The following is a 21,620-nucleotide window of genomic DNA, read 5'->3' on the forward strand; positions in this document are numbered from 1 at the left end:
CTTCCTCAACAGACTTGGGACTTGATAAACTAACTCCTGCCACTTTTCCATCCTAATGCTGAAAGAATGTTCTGACCCTCCCCTACATGACCAGGAAAAAAGTACATTATCTAAGAGAGTTAACTTTAGCAAAGCAGAGGCAGCCAACAGGATCTCTCATAATCCGAATATTCCTTAGGCCCTAGGATAAACGCAACTATTGCAATGGCTAGGTAAAAAATCAAGTCAATGACTGTATTTCAGACAGCAATGCACATTCCTGTGCAAATTCCCTTTCCTTTTTGTTTCAGGAAAGTTCCTCACCGTTGGACGTTTGCCCAGTGGGTCGTGCTTTGTCCTTGGAACCACGGTTTGGCAAGGTTTAGTTCACAGGATGAGGAGATAGTGGGAAACCAGTGCCCCACCCCATCATCTTTGCAGATTTTTTTTTCCTCATGACTTTCCCCAGTTGTTACGGTATCTGATGTTTCCATCCTAATTCTTCCTATTCCTTACAGGTTTGCATTCATTTTTCCCATGAAGCATTAACCAAATTATTTTGCCCACAAAACCCACTCCCTTGGAGTTTTTAATGCTCTGACTTCCAATACCACACAAAGTTACACGTGCTGTCTTTTTGCCTGCGTTATCATTTACTACTTTACACAAGCCTGTTCACTCTACCTGGGGTATAAAGACCTCAATAATAGAGACAAACCCTTAACTTTCTTACTATTCCAGTAATTCCTGACATAGCTTTCAGGTCCCAGAAGGTGGTAAGAGACACTTTTCGATTGATGAGTCACCAATTAATGATTGATTTTTGCCAAGAACTGGAATCTAATATGGTACCGACAGCAGACAGAGAAAAAGATCAACACTTAGAACTCCAGGTTCAACGTCATGACTTCTGTGATTCAGGAAACGGGGGCTCTACCTCCATCAACACAAACGCTACCTAATCTCTCTCTTGACAGCCCAGTAGGAACCCTGTGGAGCCCAGCATAAGGGGGCTTCTTGTTAAAGATTTAACAGAAAGCTAACTGGGAAAGAAGCAGCCTAAAAGAGAGATAACTGAACGTCCTGAAAAAGTCAGAAAAGAGAGAAAAGGCTATGGGTTTTGGACTAGGATAGAGTCAGAAAACTGGAAGATAGCTTAGAAATAATCTATGAAATTATCATTTTACAGAAGAGCGAAATAAAACTCGGAGAGCGACTTGCCTAAGGTAGTAAAGTGGTAGAGCCAAACCTGGACCCCAAGTCTCCGGCCTCTTATATCCAAGACTCCTGACTTAGTTTTCCTCTAGTGTTCTGACGCAACAAGGTGCACTTAGCAACCATACCCATTTTCCATCAGGAGGCAACGCATCCTAGGAGAAAGAATGGTATGCAGTGGAATGTTCCCACTCCCCTAGCTCCCACGATACACTGTGTCCCTTCCTTCATGCCTGTAGTGTGATTCCTCTTCCAAATTCCACAGCTCTGAATTCAACATTAAGATTAAAACTAAACAATCAGACCAAGAGAGCATACCATAAGCTCCACTTTGGGTTAACATTAGGAGTGACTCATGAGAGAATTCCTGAGAACTGAAGACACTGTGTGACATGGTAGTGGCTCTGTACCAGTGGGCTTAAAAAAAAATCCTTCATGGACATTCTCTAAGCCCTAAAATTATGTTTTGTTAAACAGTCTTCTAAAATGGTGAGCTCAACTTAATCGGTTCTTATCAAAGTTGAATTGTGGTTGCGTTTGGTTGCGTGTGGTCCACTGGAAACAGTGCAGTCACCTAAGACTGAGGCTGGCTGACTCTGCCCCATGATGCTGGGGGCGCCGGGGGAAGACAGTTAGAGACAGTCCACAGTTACTATTATACAGCTGATGTGATGAATCCAACCATTACCTGTTTAGACTTTTTTTACATCTTTAGAACACTTTAAAGAGCCAAGAAGAGACTACTTCATGGGCCAGCGGCTCCCGTGAGCTTGGTTTGGGTGAAACGGCACAGGAAGGTGTCTAGGTAAGCCCTGGCTCTGGATGTCGCCATCACACACGGCACCTGCAGAGTAGCTCATTTCACACCTATAAAATAGGACACCAATTTTACTTCACTAATTGATTCAGTAAATCAGCACCCTGTGAGTCATCACTGTGAGAGCGAACGGCAAACATTCTGTTTTCTCTCACTGAATCTCCAGGGGGCATTGAAGACTTTTAGGGGGAGAATACACTGTCCTCAAGAAGGAGGCTAGGATGACACTGACCTCCAGGGCCTTCACATCAGCTTGACTCCTCCTTCAAAGAGCAGGATAGAGCGATTACTATCCCTGCTATCAGATGAGAAAAGCGAAGCTTTGAGAGCTTGAGTAATTTGCCTAAAATCATCTCTAGTACGTGATGAAATGATGGAACTGAGGGTGGTGTGCACATATAAAACCTCATGGAGCTTCTGCCGTATTCTACTGCTTGCCTTGTGCTAAACCAAACCAAAGCGAAGGCAGATCTGCTGGGACACTGTTAACTGTTAGGAAGCAAAAAGAGCAGGACCCCAAATATATCCATCTTTCACATCAGAACAACTTAAAAAAAAAAAACCTCCAGTAGCCAAAAAACTAAACATAGGTAAGTCTCTTATCAGTTCAACAGGTTTAGTCAAAGCGGGTGACATATATAAAGATGATCTCTAGAGCTGATTTTAAGTTCCTGATAAGTCTGTGTAAATATCTCATTTTAGAATTAACTGCAAGGCTTACGGGTCAAGAATCATCTTCCTCCTTTTCCCTTTGTGCCAAAGCTTCATCTTTAACACTACAACAATATTTCCCAAACTGTATTTTGATGTTTACAAGTGCACAGAGAGGAGAAAATAAGTTTAAAGTAAAATTTAAAAGTAAGTTGAGAAAACATCAGGACATATGTAATACACGTGAGCTACTCTGCCTTTGGATGCCTCCAAGACTTCAGCGTTCACAAGCTGGGTCACAAACATATTTGACCACAGGACCTCTTTGTTGGACGGGTGCCTCTATGGCTGTCTTCTGTCTATGGGGACATATTTTAAAAAACATTGCTCAATACTACAGCTTCAAAGTTAGTTCCCCGGAGAGCCCAAAGCCTGAGGATTTTCCAAGTTTTGCAAGATCTAGGAAGAAAAGCCGTGTCTACGCCTGTAAACTGTGTTGACTAACAGTTGAAGCAGATGCTTCCAGAATGAACTAAGCAGAGCTCTGTTAATTTGAGTCAAATAAATGTCATACAGTGCTTGTTGAAGAAATCATCAAGGACAAATCTAGATCGTCCCCATGACCAGGTCTCCCTTATCACTCGGGACTTCTCTGACCACCTGATTTAAAGCTCTTTTTGCCCTCGTCACATTTACTGAGTCAGTTTCTATCACATAATCCTGATCAATTTTTCCTCATTGTAGTTAATCACTGTCTGAAGTCATCTTGTTGGCTCGTGCCAACTTACAATCTGAGATTCCTGAAAGTTGGGTCTTATTTACACTTCCAGCAGCTACTTCAGTGCCAAGTACACATGGTATAAATGAAAGTTGTTTCATTCATTCATTCACTTATTTACTCATTCAACAAATATGCACTGCATACATACCACGTGTCCAAAACCATTCTGGTTCTGGATCCAACAGTAAGTAAAACAGACACCAGTTCACTCTTCGAATTGCTTGTGCATTGGGTTTTTCTGAAAATTGAACAGGACATTGCATTTCCTTTGGGGATGGAATATTTTAAACCATTGCAATTATTAATAAAATGCAAATTATCAGTAACTAATTTACCCAATTCTGTAAACATGAATTTCCATATATTTTGTTTTTGTTGTAGTTTGTTGTTATTTGTTTAAAGCAGAGGGGCCAAACTTGGGACTTGGGTGGGCTCAACACATCCAGCCTGATTTTCTCTCTAAACGAGTACCATGATCACACATATCTTTGCTAAGCTTGAACTTACTTCTCCGTTGCTCAGTCTTTGGGTTTGTCAGCTGGCCTACGAGTGTCTCTCCTGCAGTAACGGATCCTTGGCTTCGTTTGCAGGTTCCAGTAGCTGGCAAGACTACACCGAGCCATTTCTTCTCCTCCCATACCTGCGATCAGCTCAATCCATGTGTCATCCATCTCTGCCTGCCAGGCATTTCTCTTCTACAAATGAGCCTTTTTTATTTCCTACCATAAGAATTAGACAGGAGCCAATGAGTCTCTGAGCACTTAACCATCACAAATTTGTACCTGTACTCTCTTCTTTACTAGACCAGGACCCTCTAGTAAAGAAGAAAAGAAAAAGAAAAAAAAATTGTTCTGGGGGTTCACAGGTGAAATCTCTCTGTTTTTCCAAAGCAGAGGGAAGTTAGTCTAGTCTCCCCCAATGACCCGCTCCAATCCCATCCTGTTTTCAGCTTTTGAAGCTAGTGTTTGTGTTACTATTAATTTGCACCAAGTGGATGCTTAGCAACAATCAAACATGCTGAATTAAATATAAAACTACATTCTGAAGTAGGAGCTCAGAATTATAAAAGCTAGCTCCTTGGGGCATAGCTCTTGAAGGCCCATATGAAAAGAACACAAAAGTTTGAGAGATATATAAAGGTATTTCACCACATTCCATTTACTGATGGATGAAATATAGAAATTAAATCAAATTATAAACTAGTTTCAATTAATTTTGTTCCATTTCATTTTATGGTACTTGCACTCCAAACTAAGAAAACTCAGTTTAGTTTTCTTCACGGCATGGTAACAGAAATAATTTTCAAGTGATGTTGAATTTACTTAAATCTGAACCAAAGGACAGCACAGCATTTAAATGATGTTTCACAAGTTCTGTGTAATTATGCAGGGTTGGTTATCTGTTGGAACTAACAATCCCAAAATTTTAGTGGCATAACACCCTGAAAGTTTATTATGTACTGTCTTTACAGGTCAATGTGCATCAGGCTGGGAGGAGGTCACCTTTCTCCACACCATCATTCAGGGACCCAGACTTCATCCATGCACCCCTGAGGGCCTCAGAGCCATCGACCGAAACTCTGAAGGAGGAGGGGAACAAAGTGGTTCATGGAAGGTTTTTGGTAGGCTTAGAAATGATGTACCACTTTCGTCCACATGCCACTGGCCAGGACTTAAGTCACTGCAAGGAAGGCTGGGAAATGCAATGCTGCTGCGTTCCCAAGAGGAAAGGGAAATCCTTTGGGAAAAAGTTTCTGAAGATCTTACTGGAGATTGGAAAAGGCTCAGCAAAGGAAAACCAGAGAGAAAAGAAAGTGGCACTTGCATGAAGGGAAAAGAGACGCAGAAAGGGGTCTGCAGCTTCTACTTTTGCCTTTCCAGCAGGAAAGGAGATGCGGATGGCAATATTACAAAGGGCTGCGGGCATGCTTCAGACAGTAGACCCTCCCCCGGGTTCTGGGAGATGCGGGTGAGATGCCCACCACTGAGGGGTGACACAACTCTTTGGCCACTCTTGAATGCTGATAGCAGCACTCTTTTCAGCATTCACTGAGGCTAATGATGGTCTATTATTTTCTATCTTTTTTTCTACATTTAAATTTATTCAAATAATCTCATGATTCGGATGCATGCCCTATATTCCAGAAAGTCCCAGTAATATATGTTGTATCTGTGTGCGTGCGTGTGTGTGTGTGTGTGTGTGTGTGTGTGTGTGTGTGTGGTGATGGTGGTGGTGGGGGTAATGGATGACTGTTAGGGAAAAGGGAAGCAGACAGTGAGCTGAAATATATGGGTAAGAACAGTGTTTAATAGAAACTAAATGCCTGGGAGAATTTGTGGATGGTTGAACATACTTCCCTCACCCCCAACTACACTATCGAGTATTATAAATGCTAGTCATTGCCTACTGGCGGCTGTTTTGTTGGAAATTTACACAAATTCTGCAGCATCTACGGCACTTACCATCCACCACACGTGGAGTCTGGAAATTGATCCTGTGGGTTGATGGACTGATGATGGATGAGCTTCAGTTGATATTTGCAGAGGGAAATCACTGGAAGCATCTTGAAAACACAGATAACAAGCTAGACAACACGAATGCTTCTTATTACTGTTGAAGTCTCCTTCCTCCGATTCTGTGTCACTCCCCCAATGATGGCAGTGATAGGAAGTGTGAAAAGATTTAGGGAAAATAGATTTTTTAAAGAAAGAACTAAAAAGGCACTAAACCATCCTCCTGGTAGACAGCATTGCTCCGTGATATTTTAAAAGTCTCAGATATATGTGGGCTTATAAATTACTGGAAGAGATGATTGCCTAGTTAGTGCTCAGAGGTGTGAGGATTTGAAAGACTTCAACATAATATCTGAAATATCTCTGTGACTCACTCCTTCGGGGTAAAGTCACTTGACAGTGACTACAGACAGAAGAGGCAGCTCCAACAAACTGAACAGCACAGATCCTGGGCTGAGTCCTGGCTCACCACCTACTCCCTGTGTGACTTAGCGAAGTTCCTCAACCCTTCCATGCCTCAGTTTCCTCTTTTGAAAAATGAAGATAATGTGAGTACCTATGTCACAGGATTGCACAAAATACAAGATGTCAGAAGGGCTCTGGGGACGGAGACAGTCTCCTTCCACTCCTAACAGGGACACTCTTGAGAGCAGGGTGTGATTCACTTTCCTTCTTTTTTCTCTTTTGTGCTCAGTGCCTGCCACTCTCTTGATTCATTTTTGGTGATGAATAAATGAGCGAATGGATGGATGAATGGATGAATATCCTCAAAAGTAGTGTGGCTTTCCATGACACCCCCTTGAAAGACATTGAAAAAGCTCAGCAAAATCTCAACATGTAGTATCTTTCAAATTGGACCATGGCTTAAGGGCTCAGCTGGAAACACTTTTGTGAAGCTTAGTCCGTTTATGCTTCAGACCCTGACCTCTGGAGGATCCGGCCTTAGCTTTATTTTATTTTGTACTTGTTTTTCCTTTTGGCTGGATGACAAATTCACACTACGTGGGAAAAGAATGCTGAAAATGCAACTGGGGGGCTAGATAAGCTTTACTGTCTTGTCTGTTGGGTTCTGGTTTTTACCTCCCCTCCGAAGAGCATTTTCATGGAAAAGGCAGTTCCAGGATCCACTGTGGCCTCTTGCACCAGAGAATGTAGGGGAGAGAGAAACCTTGAGAATTTAAGTCAGAAAAGAACTGAAGTGGTTCACAGCAAGCCGGCCAAGGAGAGCACGATGTCCGTGGGGCTCAGATCTGAGCCTTGTTTGCCTAAAACTGCAAGGAAGAGTCAGGACACCTGTGACAGGCAAGGCAGAGTGGCAGTGCTTACGGAGAAAAAACACAATTGGGTTTCCCCAAAAATGACAGCTAGGAATTTCCTAGGTCTGACAGTGCTGAGAGCTGTGGTGAAAACTGAAGCGCGGGGGCTGGGAAGTTCGTGCAGACATGTCTTTCGTCACTGCTGCCTCGGAGTTCAAAGGGGGACTCGTCCAGAACACTCGAGGGAGGTAGCTTGTTGTCATGACCCCTGTTCTATAGGCTAGGAAGCTGGCCGAGAGAGAGGTCAGGTAGTAAGGGCGCTCGTGAATGCAGGAGCCAGCACTGGGATGGAGAGGTCTGAGTCCAGGGTCAGTGTTCTTTTCCCTGCTCTGGGCTACCTTGTCCTCCATCCCCTCCATGACAAAAGATGCAGAGGTTACAAAATTAACGTTCAAAAATCAGTTGCATTTCTTTACACTAACGATAAATCAACAGAAAAAGAAAGTAAAGAAACAATCCCCTTTAAAATAGCACCCAAAGTAATAAAATATCTGGGAATAAATCTAACCAAGGAGGTGAAAGAATTATACACAGAAAACTATAAACCATTGATGAAGGAAATTAAAGAAGACTTTAAAAAATGGAAAGATATTCCATGCTCTTGGATTGGAATAATCAATATTGTTAAAATGGTCACACTGCCCAAGGCAATCTACAGATTTAATGCAATCCCTATCAAATTACCCAGGACATATTTCACAGAACTAGAACAAATCATAATAAAATTTATATGGAACCATCAAAGACCTAGAATTGCCAAAGCATTACTGAAGAGAAAGAAAGAGGCTGGAGGAATAACTCTCCCAGACTTCAGACAATACTATAGAGCTACAGTCATCAAGACAGCATGGTATTGGTACCAAAACAGACATATAGACCAATGGAACAGAATAGAGAGCCCAGAAATGAACCCACAAACTTTTGGTCAACTCATCTTCGACAAAGGAGGCAAGAATATGCAATGGAATAAAGACAGCCTCTTCAGCAAATGGTGTTGGGAAAACTGGACAGCAGCATGTAAAACAATGAAGCTAGAACACTCCCTTACACCATATACAAAAATCAACTCAAAATGGATTAAAGACTTAAACATAAGACAAGATACAATAAACCTCCTAGAGGAAAACATAGGCAAAACATTATCTGACATACATTTAAAAAATTTTCTCCTAGAAGAAATAAAAGCAAAAATAAACAAATGGGACCTAATGAAACTTACAAGCTTCTGCACAGCAAAGGAAACCAGAAGTAAAACAAGAAGAAAACCTACGGAATGGGAGAAAATTTTTGCAAGTGAAACCGACAAAGGCTTGATCTCCAGAATATATAAGCAGCTCATACAACTCAGTAAGAAAAAAATTAACCCAATCCAAAAATGGGCAGAAGACCTAAACAAGCAATTCTCCAAGGAAGACATACAAATGATCAAAAAGCACATGAAAAAATGCTCAATATCACTAATTATCAGAGAAATGCAAATCAAAACTACAATGAGGTATCACCTCACACCAGTCAGAATGGCCGTCATTCAAAAATCCACAAATGACAAATGCTGGAGAGGCTGTGGAGAAAGGGGAACCCTCCTACTCTGCTGGTGGGAATGCAGTTTGGTGCAGCCACTATGGAAAACAGTGTGGAGATTCCTCAAAAGACTAGGAATAGACTTACCATATGACCCAGGAATCCCACTCCTGGGCTTGTATCCAGAAGGAAATCTACTTCAGGATGACACCTGCACCCCAATGTTCATAGCAGCACTATTTACAATAGCCAAAACATGGAAACAGCCTAAATGTCCATCAACAGGTGACTGGATAAAGAAGATGTGGTATATTTATACAACGGAATACTACTCAGCCATAAAACCCGACAACATAATGCCATTTGCAGCAACATGGATGCTCCTGGAGAATGTCATTCTAAGTGAAGTAAGCCAGAAAGAGAAAGAAAAATACCATATGAGATCGCTTACATATGGAATCTAAAAAACAAAAACAAAAACAAACAAACAAACAAAAACAAAGCGTAAATACAGGACAGAAATAGACTCACAGACAGAGAATACAGACTTGGGGTTACCAGGGGGGTGGAGGGTGGGAAGGGATAGACTGGGATTTCAAAATTGTAGAATAGATAAACAAGATTACACTGTATAGCACAGGGAAATATACACAAAATGTTATAACTCACAGAGAAAAAAAATGTGACAATGAGTGTGTATATGTCCATGAATGACTGAAAAATGGTGCTGAACACTGGAATTTGACACAACATTGTAAAATGATTATAAATCAATAAAAAATGTTAAAAAAAAAAGATGCCAAAAGGCCTATAGCTGGGACATCTTTGCTCCACGAATTCTGCCTTTAATGGGCGCCTCCTAATGCATTATTTCTTGCACAGCCATGTGTGCACAGCAATCAGAGGACGTGAGGCATGTGGAGGGTCTTAAGGCTTCTGGCATCTGGGCCAGGCTTCTAGTGTCGCTAGGGAAAAACGGGGCCAACGAGGGATGACTCAGCTGTGCAGCTTGGACTCAGTTTAGAGTTTTTTCCTTCTGAGCCCCACTCTTCAGTCCAGGAAGGCCCTCCCTTCTTTATTCTGGGCTTTCTCAACAGGACAGCGGATGATCTCTGTTGAGGGTGGCAAAGAAAAAGACACTGCCGTGCAAGCTCTTTTCCTTCAGTGAGAACTTGGCCTCCATTTCTTTCGACTGGTAAGTGAACTGAAAAATAAAGCCACTCTTCCCCATTTTCACCCATGTAAGCAACTCTGAGACAAGCACCCGTGCTGTCTTAGCCAACAGCCTCCATAAAGTCTCGTAAACAAGTTCAGGATGCTCATTTTATGAATTAGTTTGTCGCATTTCTTGGCACTGAGGACCAAAATCAATATTTCCTTACTGAGTGTGCTTCTTGTTTGTTCTTCTTGAAAAGAAGAATGGTAAAGCAGGGAAAGTGCTTACATCCTGCCAAATACAAAGCATCACTCAGTGTTCATTATTGTCATTATGAATAGCATTAACATATCTGTTATCTTTCACTCATGGTATCATTATATCAAAGTACATATAAACCTTCAGAATGCTCTAGTACAGCGATTTAACTAGTCTGTTCTTTCCTTTGCTACTGTTTCTCATCACTTCCCAGAGAATTTTTAAACTTAAGTCATTTCTGTCCTGAAAACTTAGCTAGGTTGTGAGGTTTCTCAGCCGTCAAGGCCAACTCTTTAAGAACAAGTAGAACTGAGTTTCACGGACACCACAGTGAAGCCTGGAGAAGCAGGGAGCGAGAGGTTCTCCCTAACCAGAAAGAGCCTCGGCTAGGCTGGCGACGGGGGAGATGGCTGAGCCCTGGAGACTAGAGCCCGATGGAGATCTGAGACCACGGCAGTCCAGGCAGAGGGACACAGGCTCCATGCTGGGCGAGGCACGGAAACCGCAGGAGGTCATGAGACTTCGGAGGACAGCAATGGCGCCCAAGGCAGACTTGAAACACTGGTGATGAAGGGCACTTGTCCTTTCTTCCAGGCACCAGATAACACCCCTAATTCTACTCTAGTCCCGTTGCAGCCCTGAGGACTACAGCTTCCTAAAACTCGTCGTTGAACTTAGGACTTTAACAGAGTGTAGCACTTTGAAGATCTGGTGATGGATCTGACTTGATGTGGAGCCCGAGCGGGTTTGAGTGGTGCGGGGCGAGGAGTGTATCTGATGACTCCGGTGCCCTGTGTCACGTCCCTCAGCCTAACTCTGAGTTCAGCTGCAGCGAACAATTCAGCGCAAGGTCAGATTCATCTAGAGCTTCTCTGATGCCACAAAACCCTGCTCAGTCCACACACACGCACAGCTGGGAAGTGCAGGGGTCACATGCTCGGGGGCAGGGTGGGGGGGTGGTAATCGTCAATCGGTGGAGAACAGAAGCCGCTGGATAACTGCTCCCACCTCTTATCCTTCAGGTGGGCAATTCTGGGAGGTGGTGCATATGCCTCACGGGGTCCCTCAGTGCTAGGACACCTACCTTGGTAACGTAACTCTGATGCAGCGCATTCTTTTCGGTCCCTGACTTCTGCTGCCCGGGAGCACATCTCCAATAAACTATCTGCACTGCACACAGGTCTGTCTCAGGCTCTGCTTTCCAGAAAACTCAAGTTAACACGTATAAATATGTGCCAATATATGTATTTTTATATATACATTTTATATATACACTTATGTTTGTGTATGAATATATATATTAATATACATCATATAAAACCCCAGGGTAGGGAAATAAAAAGATACAGGGACCTCCAGGTATGCTCCTCTTACCATTCTTTATTTCAAAGGTCAGCAGATCTCCTGTGTCTGCACTGTTTTTCAAAAGTGCATAAACCTGTCAGCTAACCCTCATCCTTTACCAGGCAATCATAATGAGATGAACACCAGCCCTGAGTGCCAGCCATTTCAGCTGAAGTGTCTCTTATCTGCAAATACAGTATTTCAGGGCAGGCCTCAGCTGTTCGGGAGGACACACCTTACCTGAGAACACACCTGCTGTATTTAGAAGCACCTGCCAGGTCGTGGTCTGCAAGTTCTCAGATCTGCTGTGGATTTTAAACTGCTGTCGTCAGCCCCTTCAGTCTCCAGACCGCTGAGCCTGTAAGCTAGCTGTGAGCTACTTACCAGCCAAGCTTCAGAATCTCTAATTTAGTCCCAATGAGTTAATACACACCAAAGCACTTTATTTTCTCCTAGGGACTCCTCTGCTCATTGGTAGGAAACAGATGACTATGCAATCATTACCAGCCCCCCGGGATAATTCTAGCACAGGGGAGCGAATAATCCTGAGGACAAGATGTGCCCCAAAGCTTCCGTATTGTGAAATCAAGGAGGCGAGGAGCACTGCATTGACTGTTAGAAGACAAATCATGACATCACCCGTCACACTGTTATGTGTCATATGGTTCCCCTGAACATGACAGGGTTTCTTTTCTGGGTGCCACAGTAAGTATTTCAGGTATAAGTCTTAAGTAATAGATCGAAATGTGCCTTGACGCATCATTTTATTTGAGGTTCTATATATTAGGAAAAATACTATCTCAAACTACAATTACAAACACTTGGAGTCAGAAGAGTGCTTTCACCTTGATTAAGATGCAAATCAATACATCAATCAACATAGGGGTGTGGACTACGCCCTATGAGAGAGGCCTCTGTCCTAGGCAGAGCTGGGTGTAGAAGTGAGTGTAAGACAAGACCCCTGGCCTCCCAGGTCTTAGAAAGCTTTCATCTTATCTGTACTTTTAGCATTAGACTTGTTTAATAAAAAAATTAGATTACCAGTGCTTAAGAATTCGAATTGCCAGTTAAGAATCATATTAAGAAAAACAGCAATTTTCCAGAAATCATTATTTAATGATTTTTAGAGTCTAAGACTTTGAGCCTTTTTCAAAATAGAAGTTTAAGTATGTTGCCTTCACAGGGAATTTAACATACTAAGACTTCCACTCAAATGATATTCTGTTTAAACTTTTGGTACGGCTATGCATGAAACCAAATTCCAGTTTCTTAAGAAATGCCTCTTTTTTGATCATTTAAACATTTTCTATAAACCCTGCATTGGGGTCTCTGGATCAGTGAGAGTCATGTCAGATTCCTGGTCCACTCTTGAGATACCAAACACACATCCCATCTGCACACTGTCTTGATCTAAATCCTACAATAAAAGGAAGTGACATGTTTTAGTTGAACTCAGGTCTGGGAGCTGCCAGGCTAGTGGATGAGGGGCAGCCACTCCTCCAGAAGGCCCTGGCCCTCCTTAGGCCCAGCCAAGGTCATTTTCTTTGCTTGAACTCAATTCGGCATTGTCCTTCCGGTTGCTGGACACCCACCAAATGGAGAGAACTCTAAAAGCAGAAATGCACAAGGAATATAGAAGTTAAGGGACCTATGCCAACAGTTTGGACCTATGGTTTACTCAGTGTAATTGTTCCTAAAATGGTACAGAGTTCACGTTGGGAAGACTGGAAGTTTTTGCCTGATGAGTTCTCAATGGCAAGTATCAATTTTAGCCTTCCATCCAAGGGACAGAAAAGGAGGCAAATCCCTTATTCCAATAGCAACCTCTTCACAGGTTCACGTGCCACCCACCCTTCACTTCACCTGGGTAAAGAGGATGCCATAAATAAGGCTCCTCCTACATTTCTGGCCCCCAAACTGTGACACCTCATTTATAATCACTGAGTGAGACATCGATGTCACTTGTGACAAATGCTCATGAAACGACATGGTGCTGGTGGTGTGAACCACTGTCACAGTGTCCCTAAGGTCATAATTTTCCAAAAGGATATTTTGTGGGTTCCAAATGTTCTGATATGTCCCGCTATGTCCTAGTTATAAATAAGGAATAAATGTGGGGGGGGGTGCAAGGGGAGTTCAGTTTATTGCAAATAATACAAAGAGGTTGTTGAAGCGTAGAAGCTTGAGTAAGAAAAGCAACCTGTGTTGTCAACCTTGAGGGTTGGAGGAAGATGGCTGAGGAAGGAGGAGGGCGATCTGATTTAGACAGTCAGTTTATTGTCATTGATTTGAATGCACAGGGCACAGGATGGGCTCCTTAGCAAGCGGACTCTTAGCTGGTCGACAGAATGAGTCACAGAGCCCCATGGACTCTGAAATTGCATCCACAACTCTGTGTCTAAGAAGAAGTGTGTGTTTTTCCAGAAGGGGGATCCACCGGTATGGTGAGACTTTCTAAGAATCCATGCCCTTCCCCCAAAGGGTAAAGCAGAACAAAACCAACCAACCAAATAAAACCCCACTGAGTTTTTTATTTGGCAAAAGATGTGCTTGCTTTTGTGAGAGAATGGAAGCTGGTCTTATGAATGCTCAAAATGGGAACAGTCCCCACGGCCAGCATCTGGACACGACTGACCAGCCACAGATCCTGGGAAGCTCTGTAACGTTTCCTTATTGTTTGGTTCTTATTGAGAGAGAATTAAGATTAATTTCTTAAGACTGCTTGAGGTAAAATAAAACACCAGGCTGTTACCAAAGTAAAATCAGGGATGCTAGCATTTGATTTTTGCTATTGTGGCAAGTAAATTCCTTTGGGGGAGCTGGTTCCCAGGCTGGTGAGCTCCCTGGACTTGACGAAGGGGTGTCTGGAACCTGCCGTGGCAACCCGCCCCCCTCCCACATCCTACAAGAGTTGGCTAATTGGAAGGTCATTTCCTGCATTTTTTGATCCCCTCCTTCCACAGCTTGGTAAAATAAGTCCAATAATTAAATAACTTTAATTGATCTTTCTAAAACAAGAACTGTGAAAGGAAATACCCTTGGAGATGAGAATTCTCTCAGACTTGACCTTTTTACAAACTGAGGTAACGTTTCTTTAAAAAATGTTCTTAGTGGTGTCAAAAGAGAAACAGGATGTATATAAGGAAAGCATAATATATAAATACAAATAAACATACAATACATATAATATATCATGTATAATAGTACACCTACAACTAAAAGAATTCTTAGTTAAGAAAATGGTATTGGAAAAATCCTGCCCAAGGACTGGGTCAAAACGACTGATTGCCAGAGCTAGGTATCACGTGGTTTTGACAAATGACATCCTTCTAATGTGAAAAGGCCTTCCCGTGTCTTCTTGCTGGATAAAATATCGTTAGATACTGAGTCAGTTCTGGGCAAAATTGTGACGCTACCTCAGTAGACCAGAAACTAGTATTTGGTGCCTGTAAATCCTGGCTCTGATCTTCATTTTTGCCAACTAAACTGTATTCGGCAGAAAACCTTTGTGAAGGGGGTTTTGATTTCCCTTTCATCATAGGATTTTGAGAGCTTTTTATCACTGTTACTTGTACTCGAAATAGGAGTGCAAAAGAAATCAAGGCAAAGTGCTGAAATGCACATATCTGTGAAATAATATTTTCTGTGTCGCTTAGGCACTTACAGAATTTCTACTGAAATATCACCCAAGAGTTTTATTTATCCGTCCACACATTGCCCTTATTATATCAAGAGCAAATCCCAGCACAAAATGCTGTGTGAATAGCCCTGAGATTGCAATGCTTAATTTCTGAGCTTCACCCTCAGTCTAAATAGCCTTTTATCCAGAGTTTTCAAAGGGACTTCCAAACATTTGGAATTAAATGGAACTTTTTCTCATTCCTAGGACAGTGGTCCTCAGAGTGGGCTGCACCAGCAGCACCCAGAACTTGCCAGGAGTACAAATTCTCCAGCCCCTCCCCAGACCTGCTCATCAGGAACTGTACAGGTGGGGCTCAGTGTTCCGTGTTCCAACAGGCACCCCCGTCCCAGGTGATTTGGATGCTCACACCAGTTTGAGAGCCACTGGTCTAGGAGAGCAGAACTACAGAAACAGAGGAGTTAAATGACTGGAATATTCAATGGTCAGAGGTTGGAAAAGGTCATAGCCTTTTGATTTCTGTTCACTGTTTCTACTGCTGGGTTAATTTTCTTCTAAGCCATGGCTTTCCAAATGGACCAAGGGCTATAACTTTCCTCCTAAGCTCATGGTTCACTTTTGGAACCCAGACATGCCTTCTAGGGAAACAGGCCCAACCTCAAGGCCGTATTTATTTTATCCAGGGAAAAGGGTTAAAACTGGTAAATTCATGGAGGAACTCCTAACACGGAGTAGTGGAAACACTACTAAGATGTCTTGGTCTTGTGATAATGGGGCACATGGAGCAGACGTGGAATTAAGAGCGCATCTTCTCTGTCTGCTTCAATGCAGAGCATCTGTTAAGATGAGCCTAAGTGAGGAGGTCAGCCAGCTCATCCCCAGAAATTAAAGCCAAGGGGTTAGAGTTTATACCAAATTTAAAAGTGACACCGTTCAAAACTCTGAAAACACTTACCTGTTTTGGCAGTGGATCTAGAAGACTACAGTCATAATAATAAAACATTAAAATAATGCATATTTGAATCTTTAACAGAGCAAGCCACCTGAAAGAAAAATAAATAAATAAAATCGGTGCTTGGTTGTGAAAGATGCATAATTATCTACCAATAAAGAGTATCTTTAAATTGACAAGTATTTCAGAGCACATGTGCTCTTCTCTGTGGTGTAAACATTTACTAATGAAAGGACGGAGTAAGGAAGAACTGACTCTTTTCTTTTATGATACCGTCCACTTCATTGGATGGTTGGGATGATTCAATTGCTTTAAAATGTATGTAAAATCCCAGCCAGTGGGAGAACTTAGTGAATGAGAGCCCAGGTCTTCCCTGTAAGTTTTAGATCTGAGCTTTCCAGTGTGGTCACCATTAGCTACATGTGACTACTTAAATTTAAATAAATTAAAATTAATCAAAATTTTAAAATTCAGTCCCTCAGTTGCACTTAACCATATCTCAAGTGCTCAGTGGCCTTATGTGGCTAGTAGCCACCGTACTGAACAGTACGTATTTAGAACATTTCCCTGGTCACAGAAAGTTCCACTGGACACTCCTCTCTGATCAAGACCCTTACTGACCACTGGAAATTACTGCCTAAATGTTCTACAGGCACCACAAATTCCCCACAACTACCGAATTTAGTTTTCCTTTTGTAATCCCTCACTCAGCCTCCAGATTTTTTGATCATACACCTCTGATAATAAAATAAAATGCATACCCTACAATATATTGATACTCCTTTATTTGTAAATTGTATATGCATATGGCTGTATTAGTTTATCATCTACTTTGTAAGACACATATAAATAGAAATTTAAAAACTGAGAAAACTGTAAATGAAATTCTGCTACTTTTCCTTGAGCTCTCCTCAGGGAAGGCAAATCACTTTAGGGGGAATGGCCCTTAATGAGCACAACATCAGAAGACTGAACATCGTCAGGACCCAGTCCTCTCTGGCACCCTCCCAGGCAAAACGGTTCCCCAGTCCCTCTCCTTATCCCTTATCTCCAGTCCCTCCGCTACGTCCCCAGTGAGGTCTTCATCATTTACGTCCTGGATTTCTGAATCACCTGGGCTTCCAGATTGGCTTCCCTGCTTCCCGTGTCACTTTTCTCCAGTTTATCCTTCATTCTACCGCTAGAATGAACTTTCTAAAACAGAAATTGATCACTGTTTCCTCATTTTACACACACAGACACAGATACACACACACACACACACACACACAAACACACACACACACACATCCCAGTTGTCAATACGTCTCATTTCCTTCTAAATGCCACAGGAGACCACAGCCAGCCCTTGAAAACCTGCCCCCTACCCATCTCTCCAGCCTCCTATCCCCCATAGCTCCTCCTTGAAACCCATGCTCTTGCCACACTGTACACTTGACATTCCCTGAGTGGTGACGCTCTCCGCTGCAAGCCCTTCCCTTCCCCCGAGGCTCAGTCTCCTCTGGATGCATTCCCCGATCTCCTGCTTGCTTCTGGGCTGAGGTACCCTTCCTCTCCATCCCGTGGCTCCCTGTGCACTTTTCAGCCACAGCATCTATGGCAGTGAACTGTGATTGCTTGCTGGCCATCTCTCTCCAGGATTGTACCGGTGGGCCCTAGCACAGCGCACAGTGCTCCTCTGGTGCCTAATAATGTTGATTGAGTAAATGAAGAGATGTTGGAAGGTGATGGCTTCCATAAGGCAGATTCAATTTCCTTTCTTTTCCATCCTTTTCTCCGTTCCTATGGCACTTTTAATATCCCTCAACTAACACCCTTATTCCTACAACCTACTTTATTTCAGTTAATCACTTGTGATGTAAATTTAACCCTACATGCCTGTAAATGCTAAAGATAATTGATCCCATCCCTTGAGTGCGTCAAGGTCTATGAAACAGAACAACCCAACGTTTACTGATTCAGCTTAAATTAAGCAGCAATTCCAAAAAAAAAAAAAATTTGCTAATTTGCAGGTTCAGAATTTCTCACGACTAAGTTTTCGTCAAACTTCTAACAAATGAGAATGTCCATGATAGAGTAACAGAAGTTCATGTTATTCTTCTGTCCTAAGTAACTCCAAAACTGGGCAAGATGCACAGTTATCGGATGAAAATCCCCAAGAGAAAGGAAAGAAGTGGGGTGAGCCCTCCTGCTGCCCCAGCTTTCTGCCCGTGACGGTTTCCAGGCCACTGTGCAAGGAGAGGAACCCCTGCACAGACCTGACAGTCTCACTAAGTTAGGGAGACAGAGATCAGTGTTCAGGCAAGTCAAATAGCCTAGGATTTGCAGGGAAGAGGAGCAGAGAGAGAGAGAGCTGCTCAGGGGTCTCACTGAGTATCTGGCCAAGTACCGATCTCTGCAGGTGTGAGAGAAAACTACTGAGACAAAGAAGAAAGATGAAAAAGAAAGCTACCGAGCAATGAGCGGAATGGTGCCCAGGGCTCACCCGAGACATGGAAGTCTGTTCCCATGAGCAAGAGTGGGAAGAGCTTGCAACACACGGACCACTGGGTAGAGGCCTTGAAAAGAGTGCTGCCTTAGTAGTGGGATTGTATTATCGTAAATTAAATGCTACTCTGGACACACCTTAACAAGCTTAACAGCAAGCTTTGAGAATTTGTTTTTCTAAGCAACTACCTACATGCCATAATGAATCCTAAAACTAGGGAGAGATGTGGAAATGGCAGTCAACCATTCTGTAGAGAATCTGAAGAAAAAAACATTTGAATATATCTGAAGGGAACTGGACACGGTGTGTCCATCACGGGCTATTTGAAAAGCTCAGGCCCCAGGGAAAACCATGGACGGTCCTGCTGAAAGCCGCCAAGGTTACCCCATACTCAGACTTTGAGAAGTGCGCTGATGTAGGGAAAGAGAGGGATCCTGGAGTGATACCAGCTCCTCTGGGGACGGGAACTGCTGAGGCTAAAACCAAAGGAGGATGATTGTCCTGGGGCTGTTTTGCAGAGGAGACAAGCACAGCCCTACGTAGGGGAGTAAACAGGAAAAGGGGATTTTCTGGGACGGGTTCAACTGAAATATTTTTCTCCTGGACCATGGGAAAATAAGTATTTTATGCACAAAAATAATAGTTCTTATATTCTCCAAATTCAAATATTTGGATATTCTAGCAGAATAACTTCAATTATTCACTAAATAAAGTTAATCTTTTTGCAATGGTAAGAAAAAAAAAATTGTGGTTTCAAGCCTTTACCATGTTACTGAATTTTGTTTGATGTCTAAAATGCCAGGGACAGACGTGCACACATCTGTGACACTAAAAGCTCATTGTGCAAAGAAAATGAGCCTCAAGCATCTGCACTTTTACAGAAGCTCCTCAGAAGCAGGCTGAGCTGTGTTCGTGTTAGGAATGTTTCCTTAATACTTCTAATGTCAAAACAGTGAAAATAATGAGGCATATTATTTATGACATTTATTTTTTTACACTTACAAGAACAACATTATGTGTCTACAAATAAAGCTCACTGAAATACAAACATGTTGAATATTCCTTAAATTCTGAGTACTTGCATGTTTTTCCCATTTATAAATAAACGTCCAAGGAGTGCCACATGGATGCTGAGAATACAAAGTCCAACAAAATCTGGACTTTACCTCCTGCTGATGGTAAAGCATGTGAAGAAGTGGGAAAGGTAAGGACGTAAGATAATGGTGGAAACAAAAGGGCGGTGGAGATGAGGAGTCTGGAGCGAACACTATGACCTGGAGTGATCAGCTCTACGTGGAGGTGACACTTGAGCCAGACCCTGATGGAGGAACAGACTTCAGATAAGGAGATGCGTTGCTCAGGGCATTCCAGACCCAGCCGAGAGCAAGAGAGAGGGGAGGGACGGATGCAGCACGGACATGGTGGTCTGGGGGCAGACCCTCTTGGGAGGGCGTGGTCAGATGTTCAGAAAGATGTATTTGTGTCAGATTTTGGAGAGTCTGGAGTCCCAGGCTGATGAGTTTGGCCTGCAGGCAGCGGTGCCAGAGTCTTAACAAGAAAGTGTCAATTAGAGACAATTGTTCAAGGACAATTCGTCTGCACGTGGTCAGTAAGATGGGTTGATAGTAGAGATAACAGCGCCTGGCGGGGAAGGGGAGGTCATGATGACCCGGTTTAGGAGGTGGGAGTGCACACAGCAGACCAAAACGCGGGAGAGATAAAGAGTAACTCTTAATAAAATACATAAACAACAAGGTCCTAATATACAGCACAGGGAACTACATTCAATGTCTTGTAATAACCTATAATGAAAAAGAATATATATATATATATATGTATAACTGAATCACCATGCTGTACACAGAAACTAACACAACATTGTAAACCAACTATACTTCAATTAAAAAAAAAAAAAAGGTGACTTAAAGCCAGGTGTCTAGGAGATCAGTGATACAGGGAAGAGAAGCAGAGAGTACCACAGGGATGCTAGGACTCGGGGTAAGTAACAATTTCAGTTTTAGATGCCTTGATTTTGAGACTGAATCCCTCCTTCACTTTTTAAAGGAACATCTCTCTCTCTCCTCTTCTACTAGAAGTCATAGCGGGCAGCGCCAGCATGGGCTGGAAAACGCCGCTGCTGCCAGGAGCAGGGGCTCTGAAGTATATTCCGAGTCGCTATCAGCTGCAGCTTATGAAAATAGCACGATCTTGCCCTGGAATCCAGAGAAGGTGGCACACAGACACACTTCCCCAGGCATCCTTCATTGAAGCGTGGCTGTTTAAGTTAAAGGGGAAGGACCTGTCCCACTACCTCAGCCCCTTAAGAAATCTTATAGGAAAAGAAAGACAATCTGGTGACAGGAGGCAAAACCACCTAGAGCACAGAGGGCTTGTTCAGAGATCACTGGGCCCGCTCCCAGACTTTCTGACTCAGTAGGTCTGGGGAAGGGCCCCCAGACTGGCGTTTTGTACGAGTTTCCATGTAACGTTATTACTGGTGGTCTGGGGGCCGTATTTTAGAATCACTGATCTAGAGGAACTTGATAAAGCAGAAAGGGAAAAAAATATGTCAAAAGATGTAGTTTATCAAACCTTTTGGTTTTAGCACACAAAATTAAAATTACCAAGAACACCTCAGCTGTGCAGGAAACATTACGGCTGGGGTACCAAACTTTTGATTGGGAGTGATGGTGCGGGCAAAATCCGGTAGGGTGAGCAGGTGGATGATGATATTAAATAAGGGAAACAAATTCAGAATAAAATGGGAAGAGAAGAAGATGATCAGGGTAGACTGGAAGAGAAAGAAAGAAAGAAAATGCGTGAAAAACAGAAGAAAAGAGGATGAGATATTTAGAAGAAGGTGGAGAAAAGGAGAGAAAGACAGAGACAAAGCGAAGGGGAAAGGTCTGGAGGTCCTGGGGGCTTCTCGACTTGAGATACTGTTTTCTGTCTCACTGGGAAGACGAGAACTGGATTCTAGCGGAGTCGT

The 21,620-nt window shown here is 42.8% G+C and overlaps 1 protein-coding gene across 2 annotated transcripts in view; it reads right to left on the bottom strand.

Annotated features, from left to right (window-relative positions):
* Positions 1–12,298: 12,298 nt before the first annotated feature.
* The window catches only part of LOC105101205 (24-hydroxycholesterol 7-alpha-hydroxylase), a 57,889-nt gene continuing 48,567 nt past the window's right edge, over positions 12,299–21,620 (bottom strand). For both annotated transcript variants that reach the window (XM_010994307.3, XM_064476559.1), the window contains exons 11-12: positions 16,147–16,234; positions 12,299–13,158 (exon numbers count right to left, since the gene is read on the bottom strand). In XM_010994307.3, the coding sequence (XP_010992609.1) occupies positions 13,087–13,158; positions 16,147–16,234 (160 nt within the window). In that variant the 3' untranslated portion in view covers positions 12,299–13,086. The remainder of the gene's footprint in view (positions 13,159–16,146; positions 16,235–21,620) is intronic.

This window comes from Camelus dromedarius, chromosome 19 (assembly GCF_036321535.1).
Source record: "Camelus dromedarius isolate mCamDro1 chromosome 19, mCamDro1.pat, whole genome shotgun sequence".
In the NCBI taxonomy this organism is placed as follows: domain Eukaryota; kingdom Metazoa; phylum Chordata; class Mammalia; order Artiodactyla; family Camelidae; genus Camelus; species Camelus dromedarius.